Source organism: Penaeus chinensis, chromosome 37 (genome assembly GCF_019202785.1).
Source record: "Penaeus chinensis breed Huanghai No. 1 chromosome 37, ASM1920278v2, whole genome shotgun sequence".
Classification (NCBI taxonomy): domain Eukaryota; kingdom Metazoa; phylum Arthropoda; class Malacostraca; order Decapoda; family Penaeidae; genus Penaeus; species Penaeus chinensis.
This window is the reverse complement of record NC_061855.1, coordinates 15546858-15557836: the sequence shown is the minus strand read 5'-3', so window position 1 is coordinate 15557836 and position 10979 is coordinate 15546858. Positions and strand designations below refer to the sequence as shown.

The window sequence follows — 10979 nt, the reverse complement described above, 5'->3', positions numbered from 1 at the left end:
TATTAACAACATAAAGCCGTACTACTTGAGTTATGAGTTTGTAGAACATAGCAGTATTAGATGCAATCATGTTTCATTACATATGTATACATTTTTGTCTTGTTTTTTTCACTAACTGTTGATAATGACTTGCAGGTCTATGGGATGTAGGCTTCCCCTTGGAATGGTGGAGCTGGCTTGTTGGAAGGATGTCCAGCATGACAACATTCCTCTTGACGACCTTAGTCCTCCCTGGTGAAGCTGTAACATATAATGAAGATAACCTGCAATTTGCAAAGCTGTACCACTGCATAACTTTTATTGGCAGCAGGGCCATGTACAATGTGCTGAATGCAGTGTGGAGCAAGGAGAACCTTGGAAAAGAAATTCAGACTTTAAGGGATTACTGCAGGATCAAGTTATCTTGGACACAAAAGGACTTTAAAATTTTTGACAAGCTAGATCAACAGTATTTGGACAAAGATATCTGTTGTGAGAATTATGATGTTTGCTACTTGTGCATGGTGTTGGAAAATGTGCTTGATCATGTTTATTGTCAATTGGATCTTGATTGTCAAGAGCACATCAAGAAACTTCGAAAGAAAAGGAACAAAGTGTGCCATTACTACGGGCACATGGAGGGAAATCTGAGCACAGAGATAGATCAGCTTAAAGAAACTATAAGATCTATTTACAAAGGAGTTGGTAAATGCCTTGATATTGATTTTTCTCAGAACATTACAGAGATGGAACACATGCTGACTGAAATCTTAGATACTAATTTTGTATTTGGTGACCAAATGAAGGAGATTGAAACATTTGAAGAAAACAAACGGTCCAGGATGATCATCCAAGGACGACAGGAGCTGGAAGCTCAGTACAGGAAACTCCGAGTGCTTAATCCCTGTACGTGGATAAATGAAAATAATGATAAAGTCCGTAGATTTGAGGTTGACAAAATCTTTACACCCTTAAAGCTTGAGGGTCAGAGGGAAATAGAGCTGAAAGACATTTTTACTGCTAAAATGCGAAGAGATGCCATTTTACCCCCAATCTTGATATACAAGGGTTTGGCAGGATCTGGCAAATCTGCTTTGTGCCGCTACTTGATATTTAATTGGCTTACAAGAAAGGAGGAGATTGACATGCTTAGCTCATTTGACCTAGTTTTCCTTGTAGAAATTAGGCGCATCAGATGCAGCAAGGTGATAGATTTCCTTCAGGAGATGATGCTCAAAAATACATGTAAAAATTTTGACCCTAAAGACGTTATATTGCTACTGAAAGGCCTAGATTTACTTTTTATTATTGATGGATATGATGAGAGTGGAGAGCAGGCCAAGGAGCTTGTCCAAAATATTTTGGCCATATTCAGTGAGCATCGGATCCTAATAACAACACGACCAGATTACCATGAAGATGTAATCAGCTTGGCAAAGAGATGTGCTGCATTCCAGTCTGTAGAAGTTTGTGGATTTGATGATAAACGGAAGGAGGAGTTCATCACTAAAGTCTTCTCAGTGATAGAAGAGAAAGACAAATGCATGAGGCAAACCATAGACTTTCTGAATTACCTTAATAACCGTGGATATGCTCTGGATGAGCATCTAAAGTTACCTTTGACTCTGGCACTACTCATTTACCTTTGGAAGGAAAATCCAAAAGTTGTAAATAGTGTTACCTCTGCTACAAGGCTCTATATGGAACTCTTTAGGTTGTGCCAAAAGAAACTAGCTGAGCGTTTGTGCTGTACGAAGAGCTTCAGGGGTGCAAAACTTTACTCTCACCTTGATGATCTCATCCTCTTGCTTGGGCAACAAGCATGGTTAATGCTCAAAGATGCAAAAAATTTAGTTGGTAAAGATATATATTATGTACTTGAAAAGGAATGTAAAACTAGAAATATTGATGTTACTGAATTGATGTCTGCCTTTCTTATGTGTCACGTGGATGAGGATGATGAAGAGCTAGTGTATGAATTCCTACACAAGACGCAGATGGAGTACCTTGCAGCAGGATTCTTAGCTGATGAAATTAAGAGGAAAAAAAAAACTCTTGAGGAAATTAAACAAGACATTGGGTGCAGCAGTTGGAGGCATCACCAAGAAGTTCTGAAGTATCTTACAGGTCACCTTGCTATTCATAGCCAGGAGAATCCAGATATTCTTGAAGTCAATTTTCCACACTTATCAAAGTTATTTAGTGTGGCAGAGATAGAAAGTAACAATTACAATTACTGGTGGAATTTAGTTGTTGAATCACTGTTTGACTCCTCAGTATGTAAGGGAATCGCTCAAAACCAGCTACCTGTAAAACACTGGGAATTGAATGCAAGACAAGTAGTTTCTGGCCTGAACCTCTTAATCAGGACTTCAGTCTCACTTAAGACCCTAACTATTGAAATAACTTGTGATGTGGAGCCATATAACATCAAATACTTTCTGGATGTAATGAAAAGTTTAAAGTTCAAGATTCAAGACCGCCATAACAAGCGTTGCCCAATCTTGGTTGAAATTCACTTCTGGCGGCATGTTCAGTATTACCATGACAGGCCGTCAGATGAATTCCTGAGGGCTTTGCATCCTTGGGGTCATCTTGTAAATTTCACAGGAAGTCTTGGAGAACAAAGAGAAGGTAGGGAAGTTTTGGCCTACTGCTACAATCTGAAGAACATCCGTGCACGTGTGGCAAGCCCCAAAGCTCTTGCTTGCCTAAGCAGGAGCTTGGAGAAGATCTGGAAGTCAGTCCGTATCATACGGCTCACCCTTGTGATCTCTGTTGAAGTCAGGCCGGATGAGCTCACAGTGCTGAACTTCAGGGGGAATCTGGAGTTACAGCTGATGAATATCACAGATGGGGACAAGGAGTGGTTGGTGCAAGTTGTCAGGAGAATTGGAAAAGAGTAAGGATAATTCAGAATAGTTATTTTACTATTCATATACTTAGCTACCACTTTCATAATTTCTACTCTCTCTCTCTCTCTCTTTCTTTCTTACTTTTTTGCTCTCTCTCTCTCTTTCTTGCTCTCCCTCTCTCTCTTTCTTGCTCTCCCTCTCTTCTTTTCTTGCTCTCCCTCTCTCTCTTTCTTGCTCTCCCTCTCTCTCTTTCTTGCTCTCCCTCTCTCTCTTTCTTGCTCTACCTCTCTCTCCTTTATCTCCTCCTCTCATCTCTCGTCTACTCTCCTCTCTCGTCTCTCTACCTCTCTCTCTCTCTCCACTCCTCCACTCATCGTCTCTCACTCTCTCTCTCCCATCTCTCTCCTCTCTCTCTCTCTCATCCTCTTGCTCTCTCTCTTCTCTCTCTCTTCCTTCTCTCTCTCCTCTTCTCTCTCTCCTCTCTCTCTCTTGCTCACTCTCCCCTTCTCCTCTCTCTCTCTCACTCTCTCTCTCCCCTCTCCTCTCTCTCTCTCTCCTCCCTCTCTTCTCTCTCTCTCTTCCTCTCCTCCCCTCCTCTCTCTCTCTCTCTCTCTCTCCTCTCCTCCTCTCTCCCTCTCTTCCCCCCCCTCTCTCTCTCTCCCCCATCCTCCTCTCTCACCCCCTCCCTCTCTCTCTCTCTCCTCTCTCTCTCCTCGTCTCCTCTCTCTCTCTCCTCTCTCTCATCTTTCCCCCTCCTCCCCTCTCTCACTTTCCCCTCGTCTCTCTCTCTCTCTCTTCTCTCTTCTCTCTCCTCCTCTCTCTTCCTCTCCTCTCTTTTTCACTTGCTCTCTCTCTCTCTCGCCTCTACTCTCTCTCTCCTCTCTCTCTCTTCCTCTCTCTCCTCTCTCTCTCTCTCTCTCTCTCTCTCCTCTCCTCTCTCTCTCCCCCTCGTCCGTCGCCGTCATCTCTCTTCATCCTCTCTCCTCTCCTCTCTTCTCTCTCTCTCTTTCTTTGCTCTCTCTCTCTCTCTTCCTCTCTCTTCTTTTCTTCTCACCTCTCTCTCTCTCTCTCTCGTCTCCCTCTCTCTCCTCTTCACTCTCCTCTCTCTCTCTCCTCTCTCCTCTCTCTCTCTCTCCTCTCTCTCTCTCTCCCCTTCTCTCCTTCTTCTCTCTCGCTCTCTCTCTCTCCTCTTCTCTCTCTCTCTCATCTCTCTCCCTCTTCTTTCTCGTCTATCTCTTCTTCATCTCTCTCCTCCTCTCTTCTCTCCTTCCATCTCTCTCTCGTCTTCTCTCTCTTTCTCTCTCTCTCTCTCTCTCGTCTCTCTCTCTCTCTTCTCTCTCTTTTCTCTTCGTCCTCTCTCTCTCTCTCACTTCTCTCTCTCTCTCTCTCTCTCTCTCTCTCTCCTCTCTCTCCCCTTCTCTCGTCCCCCCTCTCTCTCTCTATCTCTCTCTCTCCTCTCTCTTCTCTCTCTCTCTTCTCTTTCTCTCTCTTCTCTCACTCTTCTCTCTCTCTCTTCTCCTTCTCTCTCTCGTCATCTCTCTCCTCTCTCTCACTCTCTCCTCTCTCTCTCCTCACTCTCTCTCCTTTTCTCTCGCTCTCATCCTCTCTTCACTCTCCTCTTCTCTCTTCTCGCTCTCTCTCTCTCTCTTCTCTTCTCTCTCTCTCTCTCTTCTCCCTCTTCTCTCTCTCCTCTTCTCTCCCTCTCTTGCTCTCTCCTCTTTCTCTTTCTCTCTCTCTCTCTTCTCTCTTTTTCTTTTCTCTCTCTCTCTCCTCTTCTCTCCTCTCTCTTCTCTCTCTTCTCTCTCTCTTTCTTCCTCTCGCTCTCTCATCTCCTTCTCTCTCCTCTCCTCTCTCTCCTCTCTCTCTTACTCCTTCCTCTCTCTCATCTCTCTCTCCTCTCTTCCTCTCTCTCTCTCTTCTCTCTCACCTCTCCTCTCTCTCTCTCTCTTCTCGTCTCTCCTCTCTCTCCTCTCTCTCCTCTCTCTCTCCTCTCTCTCTTCACTCCTCTTCTCTCTCTCTCTCTCTCTCTCTTCTCTCTCTCTCTCTTGCTCTCTCTCTTCCTCTCTCTCTCTCTCCTCCTTCTCTCTCTCTCTCTCTTCTCTCTCTTTCCTTCCTTCTCTTCCCTCTCTCTCTCTCTCCTTGCTTTTCTCTCTTCTCCTTCATCTCTCTCTCTCTCTCTCTCCTCTCTCTCGTCTCTCTCTCTCTCCCTCTCCACTCTCCTCTCTTCTCTCTCTCTCTCTCTCTCACTCGTACCTTTCCTCTCTCTCTCTCTCTCCTCCCTTCTCTCTCGTCTCTCTCTCTCGCTCTCTCTCTCTCTCGTCTTCTTCTCTCTCCTCTCTCTCTCTCTCTTAATTCCTTTCTCTCTCCCCTCAATTCTTCCCTTTCTTTCACTCTCTCTCCTCTTCGTCTCTCTCTCCCTCTCTCTCCGTCTTCCTCTATCTCTCACTATCGCATCTCCTTCTCTCTGACTCTCTCTTCTCTTCTCGTGCTCTCATCCTCTCTCTCTCTCTTGCATCTCATCTCTCTCTCGCTCTTTCTTGCTCTCACTCTCTCTCTCTCTTTCCTTGCTCCTTCACTCTCTCATCTCTCTCTTCTTGCTCTCCTCTCTCTCATCTCCCTTCCTTCTCTCTCTCTCTCTCGTTCTCTCTCACGTCTCTTCTCACTCTCTTCGCTCTCTCCTCTCACTCTCTTTCTTGCTCTCTTCTCTCACATCTCTTTCTCTCTCATCTCTCTCCTCGCTTCTCTCACTCTCTCTCTCTCTTTCTCTCTCTCGCCTCTACTACTCTCTCGCAATCTTTCCTCTCTCTCTCCTCTCTCTCTCTCTCTCATCATCTCTCTCCCTTCTCCTCTCTCTCATCGTCTTCTCTCTCTTCTCTCTCTCCTCTCATCCTCACTCTCATGCTCTCTCTCCTCTCTCATCCTCTCTTTCCTCTGCTCTCCTCTCTTCACTCTCTATCTTGCTCTCTCTCATCTCTCTTCTGTTCTCTCTCCTCTTCCTCTCTCTCTCATCATCTCTTCTCTCTCTCTCCTCTCTTCCTTGCTCTCTCTCTCTTTCTGCTCTCCTCTCATTCTCTGCTCTCTACTCTCTTTCCGTTCTCTCATCTCTCTTTCCTTGCTCTCTCTCTCTTCTCTTTCTTCTTCTCTCTCTCTCTCTCTCTCTCCTCATCTCTCGATCTTCTCTCGTCTCTCGATCTCTATTTCTCGATCTTCTCCCTCCCTCTCATCTCTCTCTCTTTCTTGCTCTCTCTCAGAGAGAGTGTAGTGAGAGATTATCTATAGTATATATAGTAGCTGGGTAGGGAGTGAGGGAGAGATATATATAATAGAGAGAGTTAAGGTGATATATAGAATAGGTACGAGATATACGATTGTAAAATGTGATCTATAGAGAATATTTCTTGATTGATATAGTAGAAAGAGATTTATTGATATATTAGATATAGAATATTTAGAAGAGTGGTAGGGATATAGATATAGGTAATATAGAGTGTAATTGATATATATATACGAGAGAGATATGATATATATAATAATAGTGTAGGGATAGAGGAGAAGAATAGGAGTAAAAAGAATAGAAAAATAAATAATAGACTAATAGACACATATAAATATAGTATTGTGAGAGAGAGTAAAGGTAATAGATTAGAGATGGAGGGAGAGAGAGAGAGTATTGATATAGAGATATGTATTGGATATAGAGGATATGGATGGAGAGAGATATAGGTAGGGAGATATGAGATAGGGAGGGAGAGAGAGAGGAGGGAGCGAGATGAGAGGGATGGAAGAGAGATTAGAGAGAGAGATTTAGATAGATAGAGAGAGAGAAGAGATAATAATGAGAGAGAGATAGAGAGAGTAGAGAGAGGGAGGGAGGAGATAGATAAGAGATATATAATTAAGAGATAGTTAGAGAAGTATATAGAAGAGAGAGAAGATAATTAGATATATATGAGAGAGTATATATAAGAGAGAGAGTATATAGAGAGGTATAGAGTATAGAGGGATTGATGGAGTAGAGGGAGAAAGAGAGAGAGAGATAGAGAAGAATGAGAGATGAGGAGAGAAGAAGATATAAGAGAGGAGAGAGAGGAGAGAAGATATTTTATGAGATTTTTTAATAAGATAGATATGGGGGAGTATAGAGAAGATAGATATAGGTAGAGAGTGTAGGAGCGATAAGAAAAGAGATTGATGAGAGAAGAGATAGAGAGAGAGAGAGCAGATAGAGAAGAAGAGAGAGATAAGATGATAGATGATATATGAGATAGATGAGAGTGGATAATATAGGAGGAATAGGATAGAGAGAGGAGGGAGAGAGATATAGAGAAGAGTGGGAGAGAGCGAGAAATGAGAGGGAGGGGAGAGAGATAGAGAGGAGGGGAGAGGATTAGATGTAGGGATGGGAGAGAGAATAGGGAGATGGAGGGAGAGAGAAGAGAAGAGAGGGGGGGGGGATAAGAGAGTAAGAGAGATGAAAGGGAGAGAGATGATAGAGGGAGGGAGAGAGAGAGATGAGAGATGAGAGAGAGAGAGAAGAAGAGAAAAGGAGAAGAGATAGATGAGAGAATTGAAGAGATGAGGGGTAGATGAGAGAGAAGAGGGAGAGAGAGATAGGTAGGATATAGAGAGAATGGAAGTGGATAGGAAGAGAGAGGGAGTTGAGAGAGGTAAGAGGAAGGGAGTGAGTAGAGAAAGAGAGGGAGGGAGATATATAGAGAGGGAGGAGAGAGAGAGAGATGGAGGGAGAGAGAGAAGATGAGCTAGATAGAGATAGGAGATATATCCCCTATCTGTATCTGCGTATCTCTAATCTATATACTCGATATATCGCTATATCATATATATATATATCTACTAGATATCTCTCTCGATCATACCCTCGAATCTATCTCCTCTATCGATTTCTCCTCCCTCGCTATTATCTAAGGGGCACTTCATCTCATCGCTCTCCTATACTCTCTCTATATATCTTATATATATATTGATAGATGTCTGCTGCGTGTGTGAAATGTGTGCAGAAGGGTTATGTGTGTATGTATGTATATATATGTGTGCGTGCATGTGTGCGGGGGTCATGTATGTATTTATGTGTGTTTCCCATATGCATTATCTGATATCCCCACCCCCTGTATTTCCTTCCAGCCGGGTCAATCGCCTTTTCCTGCAAGGGAGCGAGCTGACGGTCGAGGGCATCACGTGGCTGCTGATGAACCTGAGGGATGTTGGTCTCACCAAGATCTCGCTGCAGCAGGTCCACGAACCTGATGCGGAGGGGCTCAGACGCCTTGACAACCTGCAGAAGAGGGTTGGCATTGATATAGTCTGGGAAGAAGGTAGAATTAGATGGCCATCATTGTGCTCTTTGTATCATTTCGGATTTGCTATTCATGTTGCAATGTTATTATTTCATATGACATTGGTTCTTCTTGGTTCTTAAACTGATTCCATATTGCACGAATTCCAATACGTTTGCAATTAATTAAGCCTATGATATAACTTTATCGCTCTTTTAGTCACTTATGATTACATCTTACTACTCATTTATCTATTACTGTCTGTCTGTCTGTATCTATATGGATACACGCACACTCACATGTACACTATCACGCACAGGCACGCATGCACGTGCATACTTATACTTACATACATAAATAACATAAAAATACACACACATGATACATCAAAACACACATTTATATACAGTAACATAAACACAAAAATTTTACATTATAAAATATACATTTTTGTGTATAGAAATATGTTTGATATAAAAGGGGTTATGTATGTAATTGTAAGTATAAATATATATATTTAAAATATTATATATAATATGAAAGAAATGGCCCATACATTATAAAAAAATGTACAAAATATTGAATATGTATATGTCTATTTCTTGTACAGTTCACACACACACCACATACACACACCACCCCACACACACCACCACACCACACACCACACACACACACACACCCACACAACACACACACACACACCACCAAAAATATATATCCCCTTAGGTCATGTCCTGAATGTCATAAAAAAGAGCATAGGTTTTTTTTAAATTTTTTCCCCCACACCTGTCTCCAAAGGGGGTTTTAAATTAAACATTGGGAGCTAACACCGCAGGGGCCATGCCCATCCACCCTTCACCCCCAAAGGAAGCTAGTTGCCATTTGGGCCCCGCCCACTCTAGCTCCTCAAACAAGTTTGATCAATGCAAGCAGGATCCTAGTTGTCTCCCCGGCCCTTTCTCTCCCCGGGGTTGTCTGAACAAAAACATCTGGGGGGCGGGGTCATCCTGCGGGAATCGAGCCAAGTGGCCATATACCAAAGTTGGCGTTGGGCGGATTATGCAGGTAACTTCCTGTGCCGATCTCGGGGGCAACCTTTGGTTGGACACTGGTTCCGCCCTGATCCGTGAAAGGGAAACTATACAAAGGTTTAAAGATGCGATCCAAACACAAGATGTGTCCGGTTTCACAACCTAAAAGTAAAACTGGCAGAAACCAGACTGTAGCTTGGTCCTTCTGCACAGTCCCCCGGCATCTCTAAGTACTGTGTCAAGAATTTTTGCCCCCTGCGGGCAGGCCAGTCCATCTATGTTTCCGGTGTGACAGCCCGAGTCATGAACTGCACTACCAAGGTATATAAAACTCTCTTGACCCCATTTTTTTCCCCCAAAAAGCATGTACTGAATGCCAAATTTTCCTAGAGGCCCCAAAATCCTGGATCATGGCCCTTGGTCTAGGGCCTCTAGCCCATGGGTTCGTTCTTGGGTAAATGTTTAAGAGCTCCCCACTAGGGTTTTCAGGATTCAGATAGAATGAAAAATCATCAGCAAAGTCAGTTCTGCCCCCTTGATTTTCCCCAGGTTCTCCACAGTGACTTTGGACAATGCTTAGGGGGGGAAAACCCCGGGTCCATGCAGTGTTAAAAAAGTAAAGATGCAGGAACACAGCCTTGCCTCACACCGACTAACCGGAAGAAGCCGAAAAGGCCCCCCACCAAAACTTTACAGCACCTAAAGTGCCTATGTACAGGTTTCTTTTAAACCCAATAATCAATTTTGGGAAATTTCCCCTAATCTCAGGATCTCCCAAAGTGATTACGATGCATGTTATCAAAAAACTCTTGAGGTTGAAGTAACTGCAAACCCGCCCCTCCCAAATCACGAAGGTACTCTAAAATGACTCAAAAGCCAGGATATCGTCTATTGGGGGACTTACCAGGATGAATCCAAAATTACTACCCCGGCCTGGTGCCTCAGGAAAGGGGGTCCTGATAGGTCTCAGTAGGACGGGTGCAGTACCTTGCCCGGTATACTGATGGTAAAACCTTGGGATTGCTGCAGTCCCCCCCGATCCCTTTCCTCTTCCAGAGAGGATGACCACACCCCTCAGCAGTTTAGGGAAAAGTACCAGCTGCCCATGGCAGACAGAACAGCATGCAAACCCCCTTTCCATAGTTCTCCACCACCTTTAACCCTCAGCTGGGATGCAGTTCAGCTGCTACTTTACCATTCTTCAGCTTGGAAATCACCACCCTGACTTTAGTCAGGGAGGGTAAATCCTCGCTGATGGGTGGGTCTGGCAGAAGAATCTCAACATTACCCGAATCCAAGTTAACTGTTGGTGAATCAGTCTCATACAACTGCTCAAAGTACTCAGCCCAATGTGCCCGCACCCCATCTGAGATTATCTGGCCACTTGCCAAGTGCACTGCAGTTGTCTGTGAGGAGGGCTTGGAGTTCAGCTTTCTCAGGGCTTGGTAGGCAGGACGAAGGTTTTACTAGGAAATGGCTTTCAACCTCCTCTGCAAGATTCCTGATAAACTGTTCCTTGTCCCTTCTCAACAGTGACCTAGTCCTGCGCACCAGAGCTGCACGACAAGCGTTTGTTGCTTCCAGCATCTCCTGCGAGATGGAATTCTGTCTTGCTCTTGGGTGTTCACCAATTGATTCTACTGTTATATATTATCCATTTGTAATTTGTTTCATGCTGGGCAGGGTATAGAGGAACTATTAACAAAATGCTTGGATAGGTAATCTAAAAGTTTTGCTCTCACCAGTGTTCACTATTACACATGGATTTAAACCAGTTAGGCATCATGGCAGAGGATTAGATTATATATTTGCACACT

At 43.8% G+C, this 10979-nt stretch overlaps 1 protein-coding gene across 1 annotated transcript in view; it reads left to right on the top strand.

The window, feature by feature from the left end:
• The first annotated feature begins 135 nt into the window (after nt 1–135).
• The window catches only part of LOC125045634, a 12155-nt gene continuing 1311 nt past the window's right edge, over nt 136–10979 (top strand). Inside the window, exons 1-2 of the mRNA XM_047643026.1 lie at nt 136–2881; nt 7977–8167. Coding sequence (XP_047498982.1) covers nt 189–2881; nt 7977–8167 — 2884 coding nt within the window. The 5' untranslated portion in view covers nt 136–188. The remainder of the gene's footprint in view (nt 2882–7976; nt 8168–10979) is intronic.